The sequence below is a fragment of the Anastrepha ludens genome, chromosome 2 (genome assembly GCF_028408465.1).
Source record: "Anastrepha ludens isolate Willacy chromosome 2, idAnaLude1.1, whole genome shotgun sequence".
NCBI classification, from domain to species: domain Eukaryota; kingdom Metazoa; phylum Arthropoda; class Insecta; order Diptera; family Tephritidae; genus Anastrepha; species Anastrepha ludens.
Genome location: NC_071498.1, coordinates 168,393,444 through 168,409,159, shown reverse-complemented (window position 1 = coordinate 168,409,159; position 15,716 = coordinate 168,393,444). Strand labels below are relative to the sequence as shown.

Genomic DNA, 15,716 nt, shown 5'->3' with positions numbered 1-15,716 from the left:
TCACAGTACCTCATCCAGACAGAGTTCCCTTATCAAACTCAGGATGGAGCCGGGTTGGATTGCACGTATGTACCTTTCTTCTGGCTGCAGTTGGCCAAGATGTCTCAATCTTCACCGCGCTATAGCGCTGAATTCTAGGAGAAAGTGCATTGGAGTCTCTTGAGATTGGTCGCGGAAACGACAAGAGTTCGTACACCAAATACCGACCATATGCGGATGACTTCGCAGTGGCCTGTGAGAATGCCCGTGAGCATTCTCAGTTTATCCTTAGGGAGGGTTATGAGATTTGTAAACCGCGTTGGTTTTATCCTTCCAGTAGTGGTTTCGCCTGGCGTAGCCCAATAGTTTGGAGCTAGCAAGCCTCTAGCTCTTCAATCCTAAGCTTTTCTTTTTGATGGTGTGCTGTCCCATAGCAAGGAAGGGCTCGATTCCTATTAAAGGCGAGGTCGCAGCCTATCTCACCAATGCGACCCGGTGTTTCATTCCCAGTTATATCCCTGTGTCCTTGTACCCAAATTAGCCTCATGCGGTTGTGCGCTCCTTGTAGAGTAAGTTTCTCGAGCCATTGAAGGACCAAAACTTACGATCCTTGCGACCAAATGACAGGCGCATTTATTGGAATGATTATTGAGAAAAGATCGGTAAAATAAAGCTATTATTTCAGGTCCAGTGTGGCTTTTAAATAAATCGTAAAGATGCGAGGCGCCAAAAAGTTGGGAATAATTTATTTGTAGCGCTCAATTTTGACAGTGAAATTGGGTGCTCCTTTAAATTCGGGAGAAATGGAGCAACCACTCGCTATCTTTCTCAACAACGCACCATTTCATGAACCCGTCTGTTGCGAATTTTACACAAAGGCCTCCCATTATTCCCTTACAAGATCCAATTGACTTAGAAATTGACGGCATAGGATCGCTTCATCATCGCTTGCTCGAAAAAACTTATTTTCTTAGGAAGCGGGTTTTCATTAAGGCGGTTAAGTTAGCAAGCAAAACTGCTTCATCTAGTGATCGAAAAACTCGGACTAGATTGTCGAGAAGCCAATGCATCCTCAGAGAGTGACAGTTTGCTGCGAATTTTGGAGTAGTTATATCTTTGCGCCTTTTTCGTTGAAAATGTTGCTGATAACCCCGTTTCGATCCATGACGAGCATTGCAGAGGCATGATTAAAGATTTCTTGTAGCCGAAAATTGAAGACATGAACTGCTGAAAACCCTGTTTCGGTCAACGTCAAGCGCTGCAGAGGATGAGATAAATAATTTTTTGTAATTGAAGACATGGGCTTGGATAATCTTTGGTTTTAGCAGAATGACCACAGAACCCTTTCCGAAATCACTCCTTCGCGCACTAAGTTCCGTAATCGAGTTATCGGCCGTACCGGCGATGCCAGTTGACCATCTCGGAGCTGCAATTTGACGCGTTTAGACTTTTTTGTGTGGTGCCATTAAGGATCGCTGTTATTTGAACATTTCATTAACGATTCAGACCCTTGAGGCGAATATCGAGCACGCTCTAGGGCCAGAAACCACCACCAAGATCTTTGGAAAACTGGTTTAGCAGAAGCACTATTTCGAGGCTAGCCGAGGCAGCCACATGAAGGAAATCGAGATCCATAAATAATGGGAGCGCTCATCTTCTTCTTGATTGGCGCGATATCCGCTTAAGCGATTTTGGCCGAGCTTAAGGCCAAAGCGCGCCAGTCGTTTCTTTCTCGTGCTAACCGGCACCAGCTGGAAGCTCCAAGTGAAGCCGAGTTCTTTTCCATCTGTTGTTTCGAATGCAAAGAAGGTCTCCCTCTGCCTCTGCCACCAACTGCTGGTACCGCATTGAATACTTTCAGAGCCGAAACATTGAGAACGTTTGCTTTTTCGAAGAAATCAATAATATATTGAAAATAATCGTTTTTGGTTCGTTGTTTTGAAGAAAACAAATACCATATTGGTCACCCTGTATATTGGGGCGCACGTCAGTTATTGAATGTTTGGTTGAGCTTCTATAAATTGTTCTGCACGCTATATTCTCTCTCTGAATTCTAGGAGAAGGTGCATTGGAGTCTCGTGAGATTGGTTGCAGAAACGACAGATGACTTCGCAGTGGCCTGTGAGAATGCCCGTGAGCATTCTCAGTTCATCCTTAGGGAGAGTTATGAGATTTTCAAACCTCGTTAGTTTTACCTTCCCAGTAGGGGTTTCGCCTGGCGTAGCCCTATAGTTTGGAGCCAGCAAGCCTCTCTTAGCCCTAGCTCTTCACTCCTAATCTTCTCCTTGTGGGTTTCCATCTGATAATTTTGTCTTAAAAAATTTCTGATAATTTGAAGCGTTTAATATAAAAAAAATATGAAATGTGCCCGAGGAAGCGCGCTTGAGGGAAAACTGTCAAAATGGTCAAACAAAGTTTCGTTAAGCGAATCTTATCTTAATATTCATTAATCATTTAAACTAAGTTCTAAAGACAACAACCTTCTAAAATTTTTCATTCTTACCAAATTTCGGTTACTTCGAATTTTTGCAAAATTCTACGTCTCCGAGGGTCATTTTCGTCAGTCGGTCGCACAACTTTGAATGGCTTAAGCAATACATTCTCCACAAAGGATTTGTGGAACTTTGTGTGTGATGGCGGAGGCGACAGCTCCAGCTCAATATCACTATCCGAGTCCTCAACATCGGAATGCCCCATTTTATGTTCACCTGCATTATTGTTCAGTATTGAAGGTGAATCATCGAAATTCTCCAGCGATTTATTGCGCAAATACGAGGAATCAGTGGAAGTGGTGGACAATGAGAACTCATCGACCAAACGCTCGAAGGACTTTGCGATTTTTCGCTGGCCACTGCCCTTGTCGCCACTGTTCGCCAAATTGGTGGCATTCTTCATTTTCATGGCACCTGATGCATGCGGCAACGTATGCGAGTTGCTCTGACTGTTGTGCGGTTCAGATATTTGTTGGCTTTTATTACCCTGTGTGGGCGGCAAGAAAGTGCCCTTTGTCAGTGTTAGCAAACTGTTGTCTTCCGCATAGATTAGAACGTTTTCTTTGTTCATTTCCAACTTCACCTCGTCATTGGCAAGGCGATAGCTGTTATTGCGTTTCAGTGGGCGACGTTGTGTTGGCGTGGATGTCAATGGCAGTGGCAGTGCTGACTGCGCATTTTGTCTTGTTGTAGGTGGTGGCGGTGAAGGGAGCGGTGGCGGGGCTGGTGTGGGCGCTATAGCTGCATCAGTCGAAATGGAAAACTGCTGCGTTGCAGCAATTGGGTCAGCAGTTGCAGAAATCGATATTCGTTTACTACAATTCGTAGTAGCAACTTGGCTAACGCCAAAATCAACATCATCGTCTGCCGCACGAGAAGTGCCCGGAGAGTCAGTGGGGGACGTTTGCAGTGCCGGTGGCAGGGGCGTGTGGGTGACGTGTGCTTGCGACGTAATGGCTGCAGACGTGAATGCATTGCTGCGAGCATCTGCTACACCATTTAGTTTTATGTGCCCTCTTGGCGGCAGCGGTGGAGGCAAGTCCTTAGACTGCTTACGCGTGGGGGCCATTGATTGCTGATTTTCCACCACCGCTTTTGGCACATCATAGTGCGGTGGTTGCGCTAAGGGTAGACTGGGGAGTACACTTTCGAATATTACACATGAAATTTCTGATTCTGACTTCTCATCAGGTGGACTGGAAAAACAAGGTACGGCATTAGCTTTAATTTCAGTTGTGGAAACTTCAAAACTTTCGCCTATTTTCCTACTGGTTTCTACACTGTCTGTCTTTGCGTTCGGTAAGCGTTCGGTGTTATTTACATCACTAGCATTGGTTTGTTGGATAGCATTGTTTGGTGCAAAAGTATAAGTGGTATGGGTTATGGTTTGCTTACAATTCTTATGCGTATTGGGTTTGGTGGCCGTATTGGCTGAAATTTGCTTACCTTCTTCCTTGGCAGAGGATGCACTCGAAGTGCCACTGCTGGTGTTCGTTGATGTGCTCGACGATATGGTGGAGCCCGTGGACGAAGTGGACTTGGTCGATGGAGAGGGCATCATCTTTAGCGCTGATGCCGGTGCTGCGGCGGTGATGATGTTCGATTGGAAGAATGGATTTGTATTGTTGGCCAACAGATTCTTGTTGTCTTGGTAACTGCTGCTGTACGGCAGTGTGGCACGAGGCTCCTCATACAAGCCAGACGACAATGACATATTTGAATGGCTGTTAGCTGTCTGCCCGGTGTAATGTTGCTGCGTAGGCTGCTGTTGCTGTTGTTGTCTGGCTAGAGTTAATGGTGACGTTGCAACAATGGGACGCACATTGGCGATTTTTCTGGTCGCCGCTACACCACCATTTAGCAAAAGTAATTTGGCCGCTGTTGTCTTCGCCGACACGGAAATATTCGCTTTCGCTGCGTTTGCACTTTCACTGCCCAACTGAGACTGGGATTGGGATTGGGCTTGCAATTGCGCCTGCTGCGTGCGTTGTGCGTTCACACTTGTGATTTCGGGCAGCGCACTTTCAGTTTCTTTTACATACGGACCAGGTGCGAATGTTGTGTGCGCGCCCTTGCGTCGCTTCAAGCTGTCCGATTCGTAAATAATTTTACCCTGCGAATTTAGACGCACGCGAGCACCCTTGTGTTGCGTTAGTGGAGAGGCTGAAGACTGCTCTCGCACTTCGCTGATTTCGGCATACATGGGCACGGCGGATTGAACAACCGATTTGCTTTGTTGTGCGGATTCTGCGCACTGCGTGGCCGTAGTCGTCGTCTGTTTTTGCATCGCTTCCGTCTCGAACGTGGCTGCACTGCCATCGGTGGCAGTAATTTCATTGTTGGCTGTTGCACTCAATGCTGCACCGCTGCTGTATGTGCTGCCACCAGCTTTACGCAAATGTTGTGGCAGCTCATTCAATGAAACGTACTCGGTCTCGCGCTTCCTGCCCGCCGCAAGCGTTTTGTTGGGCTCGTGAGCTTTTGTCGCTGCATCGGCGGCAGCAGAGGCAACACCAAGTTTGCGTCGAACTATGTCATTGGAATAGTAGATTCCAAGGCAGCTTGCGCCTACTGCTTTCGGCGTTGGTAGTTGATTGTGCCGATTGTTGTTGCTAATGTCTGCAATGGTCACATACTCGCCGGCTGTGTCGTACAGCTCGTCGTCATCGACCACACTCTCGGGCTGTGAGCTTTTACTGGGCGAACGTTTAATGCTTGGCAAGACGACTTTCAGTTTTTCGAACATGTTCAAGGCATAATTTGAATTTCGCTTCAGCACATTCAAATTGTGGTCTTTGTCACCCTTTGTGGGGGTGAGTGGTGCTTCCACCACTTTTCTCGCCGCATTGTTGCCATCCACAGTGCAATAGTCGGACACTTCGTTTATTTCCACTTTAAGGGTGGTTTCTCCTTTTCTAGCAGCTTTCGAACATGGCGAGCTTTGTGGTGTTAAAGTGCGGTCTGGATCGTAAGCGTCATCGCCATCGCCGCCATCTTTGCTTTGGTTCTCGTCATCGCTAGTGGTTGGCGTTATGATGCACATAGACGGTATGCGCTTTGCGTTAATAGCAGTCTTTTGTTTGATGCGCTCAATACGTTCCACACCCTCCAAATCGGAACTTTCGGAGCATTCCACCTCGGACAGAACGATTGCGGGCAACGGCTGCGCTGAGCGACGTCGTATACGTTTTTCAAAATCAAATTCGTCTTCTTGTGACTCGGGCGTTTCAAAGTTACCCTTGATGCCGTCAATATCGTTCGCATCACCAGTGGTGTTTAGTTTAAGGCCGGCATTCACATTGCGTTTTATGGTGCCAGTGCGTTCTAAAGTGCTACCTATGGTGCTGCTGGAGTAGCTGCGTTCAAGCGTGCTAGTGCTGGCGCTATTACTGTGGTTATTCTTGTTCAACTTACCCAATGAGCTGATGCGTTCGGGCACATCTGGACCCACGCTATTCAGACTGCTTTGTTCGCCACTCACCAGCAGAGTTGTGCAAACAGTGCCCGCCGAGCTGGTCGTGGTGGATGTGGAGCCTTTGCCGAAGAGTTCATATTCGTTTTCGGCCGTTAGCACAGTTTGGTTGGACTGACTGCCAAAAGAATAGTTACTCGTATGCAACATTTGATTGTGTTGCAATGGCGTCATTGGCGGATCTTCTTCTTTCAGCGTGCGCAGACCACTGTCCATGTGAAATGAAGTGTAATAGCCCTCTGTGTCACACGAATAAGCTGAGCTTGTTTCATCATCCAAATGATTGGGATATGAGCCATCGGCTACTTGTAAATCGGGAGTGGCAGTACCCTCGCTAGTTACGCTGCTCGAGGCGGACGTATTCAAGAAGCGACGGCGACTCATCATTGACGATGGCGGACCACTACCTGGATGGAAGCTTGACACATTAAGCGATGTATTTGAAGCACTCGACTTCGGTTGTATAGTAATTTCGCTGCCTATAGAAGCTCGCCCCGATTCAGAGCTAGCACTCCAATTGCCGCTAGACGAATGCGGTTGTTCCTCTTTGCCGCCCAGCGCATCGTTGGCGGTGATACCGAGTCGCCGTTGACGATTCAACGATGAGGTATCACGCAATTTCACGTTACCACAGGTGGCCAGATGCAGTTTACCTTTAAGGTGCCCGCTGCTGCTCACACTCATGCTCTTCTCCGACGACGAATATGACGGTTTTCGTTCATGCGAAAAGCGACCTTCGTTCTTTTGGCTCACCAGCTCATGCACAACGCATTCATCATCGATGTCGCCCGTCTCGGTGCGCGTCGATTGGCTTGGCTTCGTCGGCATGATTGTGACGTTATTACCGCTCGTCTCCGCTTTTTCAGGCGTCGGCGGTTGTTGCTGCGAACTATTGCTGCTGCTGCTGCTGCTCGCCGACACATCATGAGCACCACTATCGCTGGCCGATTGCGCCGTTGTCTCGGTGCGTTGCATAAATTTGAAGCGATTCCGGCCCCATTGTTTAAGCGAATTTAGGCGTGTCAATGTGTTCTTGCCCTTATCGTAGGGCAAGGCAACAGCATCTTTTTTTAAAATATCGCTCGATTTGCTGCGCCCGAACTTTTTCGATTTATCGCTGCGACGCACATCCTCGTCATTACCATCGGCAGCTGCGGCGGCATTGGCTCCTATGGGCACGTTTGAATTGGTTTTGCCGACGGCGCTTTTAATCTCACCGCTTGTTGCTGTCGAGTCACTATATTGGAAAATTTATATTTTTCGATCGACGAACGAAAAACGAACCAAAAATGTGTGGAAAAAGAAAAATAATGGTTGGCTTTTGTTAGTTTTTTTTTGTTTGTAAGAAATGAGCTCAGCGGCATGATGTTGTAAGTAAAATGGCGACGAAAGATTTCAGTATTACAGTAAGTAATTTAGGGGAATAATGAACTAAACTTAAAAATACCCTACACTCAGTATGAAAGGCCTTCAGGAAGGTACAAATGGTAATGATAGTAGTTTATTGCTCTAAAGATTTTCGAAGAAAACGCTGTTTGAGTTTGAAAAAGGGTTTGTAACATAAAAATAATAAGCCGTTATTTATAAAAATGTTATTACTAATCATATTCGGACAATCCAAAAAAGGAATTCAAAGAGAGATTTCCTATTCTTAATGGCGTTAGTACAAAATCGATTCCGTAAATATTTTGGTGGTCGATCCCTTTGCTTTATCTGAATGTAAATTATAATTTAAACTCTAAATACACTGTACAACACAAAAAAGCATGGTTTCGACAATGGTAGAGAGGGGGAAATAGAAAATTACGTATATTGTCAATTTGAAAGTTTAGGTCTGAATTTTATTTAGAGGTGGGTTTAAGCTTTCTCCCTATTGCATATTGTTATGATTAATCAGCATGGAAAACTACATATGTCATCCTTACATTTTAGATATTTGTTGTGCTCATCAGTTATATGTAAAAAATAGTTCCATAATTTTGTGTTGAGGAAATAATATTTTAGAATTTACAATTTGATCCCTGTGTGGATTAATTTTCTTCGTGTGTATTGAAAAAAATTGATTTGGTAGAATTTTAATATATGAAAGTTACCGCAAACATTTTCTGTTTTGACTTATGTTGAATTTTGAGGCTCTTTGTGTTAAAAAACTTATAGTCTAATTTAAAGTAAATATTTTTGTGGAGCATTTTAACCCTCTAACTGCTCAATATATGAACTGCCGTTCGGAGTCGGCTTGAAACTGTGGGTCCCTCCATTTGTGGAACAACACCCAAAAAGGGTGTACACGCCAATTATATATATATACAGGGCCCGCCATCTATCGTTACGGATTTGAATTAGGTATTATTTGAAGAATGGTAACACTTAGCTGTTATCTGATTTGACAGAAAATTAGTTTTATTCTTCCGCTGAACGAAAATGGTTGTGTATACGCTCAAAGAACGCTGGGAAATATTGCGACGTTACTTTGAAAATCATGGTAATGTTGCAGAATGTGTACGAAAATTACGTACGGCAATGGGAAGAAGAAAAGCACCGAATGAAGCGTATGTGCGTTACTTTGCGAAAAACGTAAGAGAAACTGGGTTGCTTATTGACAGACCAACGCGTGACCGACCAGAAACCGTGCGTACACCCGAAAATATTGCTGCTGTGGCCGAGAGTGCTCGTGAATCACCAGGAACATCAGTTCACCGTCGTTCTCAACAATTGGACATTTCGGAGACATCATTGAGACGAATTTTGCTTAAAGACCTTGGTATGACGCCGTATGGGATGGTGTATGGCTAGCCGAGGCAGCCATATGAATGAAGTTGTGTTCCATCAAGGATTGTACTTCAAAATAAAAAAAAAAGTTTGGAAAAATATTGAGTAGTTTCTTTTTTATAGCATTTTTAATTCCGTAAAGTTATATTGCGGACCCTATATATGTATGTATATATAACTCCTCAATAAATAGTTATTTTTTGTGTCTTGTTGAAAAGGGCAAGACTACTCATACCAGAGGATATCCCTCTAAACTTACTAAAATGTGCCAGAAAACTATTTTCTGTAAAATTCTTCTGATTCATAAGTCTTTTAAAACAAAAAGCCTCCAAATTCAACTGAAGTCAAAACGAAAAATGTATACGCAAACTTTCATATATTGCAATTCTCCCAACTTAAGGGGTTACTGGTAGTCAGAATTTTCAGAAAATTTGATTTTTGTTTGCATTTTTTTTAAGTATAGGTTAGGTTAGGTTAGCCTGGTTGGCAAGAAGCCACGCATAGACCTTTTAGCGATACCGACCTCTATGAATATTTCAGTAGACGCCAGCGCTTTTGGCGAATCAAAGTGGTGGGAGCGTGCCCCACATACCATTGGTGTGACGGCACCTTTGAGATGTTTCTGACATTTTGATTTCAACCTCCTTAAAAAAAAAAAAGCAGAGCTGGGAGATCCGTTTTTGAGACATCCTCCAGACCCTCAAACAATGGGGCTCCCAGGAATTTTAAACGTTTTAATAATGCCAGACAAACGCACAGAAGGTGTTCTAAAGTTTCCTCAACATCCTCTGCACTTTTTGCTATCTCATTTACTATTTCATTCTCCATAATGCCTTTGTGACCAGGTACCCAGTAGATATGCAGCCTTCTGTTTGCGGCTAGCCTTTCTATGGCCTCCCTGCTCCGTTGAACATTTTTGGACTAAATATGTACAATATGAGCTTATTGCTTTTATTGCTGCTTGACTATCCATGTATATATTAATTGTTGAGTTCTTTCTTGTTCTTGTGTAGGCTAGCTCCGCGGCTTTCCGCACAGCAAAAACTTCCGCTTGGAAAATACTGCTGTGGTCTGGTAGCTTGATAAGCTGCCTTATCCCTAGTTTTGAGTATAATATCTTAAAAATATTGGGTGGCAAGTAGCTAAACTTTAAATGCATTTTTCTCAAAACTATGTTTTTTGAACTGGTGATCATTGTAACTTAAAAAACGCTTGGTAGATTTCAATAAAATTTATACCGCTTTTGAAAAACAAAAAACTCGTGCCTGACGAAGAATTTTTTTTTCAAAAATTTCAATTTTTTTAACAATTAATTGTCGGTTTTTTTCTCGAAAATCTGAAAAATATTTCCTGAGGCCGTAATATTGTTAAGTTTGAAAAAAAAGCTTCGATCAGGCTCAAGATTATCTATTAATAAAACTAATTCCTCTTGTTCGATTGATTTTAGATGAATCTCCAAGGGCTTGTGATGATCACCGCAAGGTACTTCTGGAGAAACGGGCTCCACGCAAACAGCGAAAACTTTTACAATTATTAATTTTTTTTCTTTTTTTTGAAATTTTGCTAGAGTCAAGCCAAAACACGCTTTGTTAATGCTATGTTTTTATTTTTGTAAAATAAAGCAATTCACTAGCAAAAAAAAATTATTGAAAATAATCATTTTTTCGGACCTCTAACTACCTCTTATCCGTTAATTGTTTAAATACGCACTAACGAAACGAAATTATCCCCTAAATATACGGATCGACTTTTAGGTTCTGGGATTTTATTTCCTCAAAACAAAATTATTGAATTTTTAAATATTATTGCAAGTAAGTGGCGGCCGCCGTAGCCGAATGGGTTGGTGCGTGATTACCATTCGGAATTCACCGAGAGGTCGTTGGTTCGAATCTCGGTGAAAGCAAAATTAATAAAAACATTTTTCTAATAGCGGTCGCCCCTCGGCAGGCAATGGCAAACCTCCGAGTGTATTTCTGCCATGAAAAAGCTCCTCATAAAAATATCTGCCGTTCGGAGTCGGCTTGAAACTGTAGGTCCCTCCATTTGTGGAACAACATCAAGACGCACACCACAAATAGGAGGAGGAGCTCGGCCAAACACCTAACAGAAGTGTACGCGCCAATTATTTATTTATTTTAAGTGGCTACCATAACTCAACCCAATATAGCCTAAATATTATCTATAAATTCCTTTTTTTAGTGTATTTTCCTTCAAATTCGCAAATGTTCCGAGCAATAACATTTAAAGCACAATCCAAAAGTTCTCGTTCTTATGTTACTGGAAAATATTTTTTTTAATATTCCAATAATTCAGGAAATGCCACATATGTATTAAAATTCGTGATAATTCCATAACCAGAAATTAGAAAAAAAATATTCAACAAAGGTTTTAAATTACACGAAGCAGTGAATGGAGCATCCTACATTTTTTTTCACTTTATAGGTAATTTTCTTGTCAGCCTACCTTCACATTTCTACACATACTGATCACCAGCAATAACCGCGTAAGTCGATTTAAGCAAGAAATGAGTTGTATCTATGAACAAAACTTCATCTCTCTAATGCTTTTCAAAAATTTATCCATAAAAACCCATCGAAATTGTCGATCTATAGAAGTACAAAGTTTCTGTGTAAAATAGGGATCACATATATGTACATACAAAGCCCCTTTCCTCGAATGCATGCTTCTTCTCCACTTAGACGGTTATGAATAGTGACCCTCGCGTGTTTTCTTGAAAACATGATTCTGACTTATGCGGTTATTGCTTGTAATCACGGAAATATGTTGCTTGGATTGGTATAAAAAAAATATTTCTCAAAACAGCAGAGGTAGAAGTGCTAGCTTTTTCGGAGAACTTAACGTTCTACATCAATACTAAATATTTTCTTGCCGGACCCAGTCTTTGTGTTCTTTCTAATTTCAGTTCAAACAAAATATGCCAAATGTAGCGTAAATTCCCTACATATAAAAGAAAATGATCTGCAACAAAATAAATAAATTTCACACAAATAATTTAAAACCTACCGCTATTATCGCCCCATTTAAAAAAGCCTTTCGTACTGAGTGTAAGGTGCCTATAAATATGTATGTATGTTTGTATTCGTATGCATAAATAAGAAAAAAAAAACTTATCGAACTAGTTTTGGCTCTCGAAACAGTTCACCGTAGAAATTATTGTGATCTTAATACGTATTTTCGTTTTTTTGTTTTAATTTCTTTCGCTTTGTTTGACTTAGTGGTTGTGTTGTTTGTTTTTTGTTCATGTTGTTTGTTCTGCCATTCAATTTGTTGCTGTTGTTATTGCTATTGCACTCATCATTTAATCCACTTAAACAACATTCTTATCAAGAAATTTGTCTCTCAGACTAAAGCTGACAAATGCAGCAACGTCTCCAATGTTGAACGGCAATCAAAAGGAAAGGAGTAAAACATTAAGAAAAACTCTATAAATGCACAAACATCATCGCCATCGACAAAAATAACAATAACAATAACAGCACGAAACAACAATACACGCATTTGTAAAAAAAAGAGGAATGCAAGAGAGCTTAGGAGCACGAACAGACACCAAACATTAACGTTCGTTTTTTTTTCTCTTAAATTAATTAACAACAAAGTTCACAGATTAATTTCGAGACGTTAAGTACTTCCCATTTCTTCACATTTCATATCATTTGCTATTAATCGTTGTACGGCAGTGCTGCAATTGCTTTGTTTTTGTTCTATTTGACATTTGTTTTATGCAGCTACTCGTACATATCTACATACTTTTAAGCAGATTATAACATCGTTGTTCAATAATAAACAATTTCGATAATGTGGAGCCATGACAGGCAGGCGCACGTACATATTGCGTACTCATCGGACGCCCCGTTTCACTTCATTTGTAATGCACTCACACATACACGCATACAGTATCAATCGTATGCATTATCATTCATGAGAAGTAACAAACTCATTTGCATTAAGTGAATGTTTTTGATACAATAATTTTGTGAGAGCAGTGGGAACGGGGAAAGTTGGCATTGTTGGTCATGTAGAGTTTAATATTGTTTTTGGTAGGCAAAATAGAGGCATCCATTTAGAAGAATTATATGACGTTTCATTTCAGCACTTAAGTAAATTAAAAATGGTGTACTGTATGTCGTTAAAAAACTTTATTCATTTGTTAAGTATTTCAAAGTTCATAAAATTGTCTGATTTGGACAAATATTAATATATTGCACAAGGTCAAGGTGCTCGGGCTATTCGATTATTGAAATTGTTGCATTATTGTGGTAAACACAATGTACATAAAAATATGTAAGTCATAAATATCGGTCTGAGAGTTGAACAAGCGATATGAAATGATGTTGATAAAAAGATTGAATAATCAAATATAATTTATGGACCTTTCATACAGTATGAGAACTACTTTTTTTACAGCTACTAAGCTTGACACTCTCTCTCTTGCCAAAACGTGCTACTTTGGACTAAGTGGGCAATTGAGTAGTAAAGTTCTCTCTCGACGAACAAAACTAACACTTTATAAGGCTCTCATCATGCTCGTCCTATTGTATGGCGCAGAAGCTTGGACGATGACAACATTCGTTGAGGTGCCGGCTAGCACGAGAATGAAACGACCGGCGCGCTTGTTAAACTCGACCAAAACCACGTAACCACCAATCAAAAAAAAGAAGAAACTTGAGACTACGTAAGATGAGCCGTTATTCGATATTTTTATCGCGAAAATTTGGTATTTTTTAGCCTAATCTTATAAATAGTATTTTTATTTACGAGCTTTTTATTTCTTCTTTTTTCAGTGAGTTGAAAAATGTATCTCGCCTAAAAGCTGCATGTGAATATTTTCGTGCTATAATTTATTACGATTTTCTACGTGGATTATCGAGATAGGAGTATATTCCTCAACTTACTTAGACTTTTCTCGTCGAAGCACCACACTTAGCCAATGTAAAATGCAGGTATGTGGATGTCGCGAAGGCCATCCAAAACAGTTTTTTTTGTGCCAGAAACAATCGATGCTGTGCGTCAATTGATAACGCAAGATCATCGAGTGACATATCGCGAGATAGAGGCATTCTTGGGTATAAGTAGACCAGTATATGTGAAATATTTCATCAACATTTGGCCTTCAAGAAGATTTGTTTTCGTTGGACACATAATAGCATAATTTGACAATTGCCCAAAAAAGGTGTCGTGTCGATTTTCGTAAAAAAAGTTTAAGAAATTCAGCTGCAGTGGCCCGCCTATGACATCATAACAGATGACGAATCTTGGATCTATGCACATAAGCCGGTAACAAAACAGCAATCGACACCCATTCTGTTCCAAGACGAGTTTAATTAAACAAAAATTGTCTGCGGAAGAGGTGCCTCAAACCAAAAGGTCGCCTGTTTTTTAAGAAAACCTGATCATGTCGCAATCGTGCAACTGACAGTCGGTTCTACGTTACCGGAACGACCCGGATTTATATCTGGCCAAGGACTGTCACTCCAGCAGCATTCCCCGTCCACGTATGGGGAATGTTTATGCTGCTACAACAACATAAACTTAAAACATTCAATTCTGAGTGGTACACAACTATTTGTTTGCCAGAAGTTTTCAAAAAAAAACCAACTGCCGTAGACGAACCATCCTTCATCAAATCAATTTGAGTTCTAATGTACCGGCCTACACAAAGAGTTTATGAGCAGTCAAAAGATTAAATTCATGGGGCATCCGCCTCCCAGCTCTTATTTGGCACACGAACATCAACGTTTTTCAACGCCTAAAGAAGCTGTTGAAGCTTTAAAACAGCTCGTTTTGGAAGTATCCACTTCTGAGTGGCAAAAGTGCTTTGAAAATTGGACCAATCGAATGCAGAAGTGTACGAGTATTGACTTCCAAAGCGAATATTTTGAAAAGTAATAAAGTGTATTTCATTATTTTTTTACTGTTTTTTAATGTTTTTATTTTTAAGCGCAAAATATACAAGGCAACCTCCATATTTGAATTAAACAGCCACATCATTCGCAGCCAGTTATTCTCAGCAAAAGAAACACAGTTGTGCGAGCTTTAGCTGGTCAGACGCGCAAGTCGGATTTATAAACGGTCAAGGACTGTCACTTCACTAGTATTCCCCTTAATACAGGGGAATTACCGCTCACAAATATTATATATACAAAAACAGGTAGAGAGTAAGCTTTTCTCTTTCGAGAACCGCAAAGATCTAAACTGACTGATGTTTAGGAGAATATTTATTTATTAAATGCGGACCAACAATTAAAAATTATTATTTTACAATAAAAAAGGAGGCCAACGGCTCAGAATATAGGTGAATAATTATGCAATTTTTTTTAACAAATTAAAATGTTTTAAGGTGTATTAACCCTATTTGCTGTATTTTGGTATTGAGTGACAGAATGGCACCTGGCAGCATTGCAAATATCAAGAAAAGCAATAACAAAGAGTTGGTACTCCGCGCTAATTGAATGAATTGGTTAAAAAAAAGAAGACTTCAAGACTTCAAAACGATCTGGTATCTGGCAGGTATTGTTGAAAAGCAACAACAATATTTTTATTATTCGTTCTACTCATAATTGTTTAATATCGAAAAGTCAGTATTTCCAGCTAAACGAGTAATACATTTTGCTAACAATCGACTAAGTTTTTATGCACGAGTAATTTTATTGAAGAACTCCAGGAAAAACATAAAATCACTCAACTCTACTTATTCGTTCAATTTCGCACCTCCTGCACTTGTATGCCTATTGTTGTCTACACACACACACACGCGTGTATGCATATAGAAGAGTACGTATGTATGTACTTTATCTTGAATTTTATGATTTTTGATATTTGAGCCCAACCTATAAGGCCAGCAATAAAAAAATATGCTGAACCGCAGAGTGTCGTAATGGCAAAAAATATTGCGAGGATAAAGAAAAAACAAAAATCTGTTTTTTTTTTTTACTAAAAAACAAAGAAGACGTTAACTTTTGCTTTCAACGACCGACCGAAGGTTT

At 40.9% G+C, this 15,716-nt stretch overlaps 1 protein-coding gene across 1 annotated transcript in view; it reads right to left on the bottom strand.

Annotated features, from left to right (window-relative positions):
- The window catches only part of LOC128855701 (serine-rich adhesin for platelets), a 102,534-nt gene that overhangs the window by 19,944 nt on the left and 66,874 nt on the right, over positions 1–15,716 (bottom strand). Inside the window, exon 5 of the mRNA XM_054090837.1 lies at positions 3,918–7,180. Within this exon, the coding sequence (XP_053946812.1) occupies positions 3,918–7,180 (3,263 nt within the window). The remainder of the gene's footprint in view (positions 1–3,917; positions 7,181–15,716) is intronic.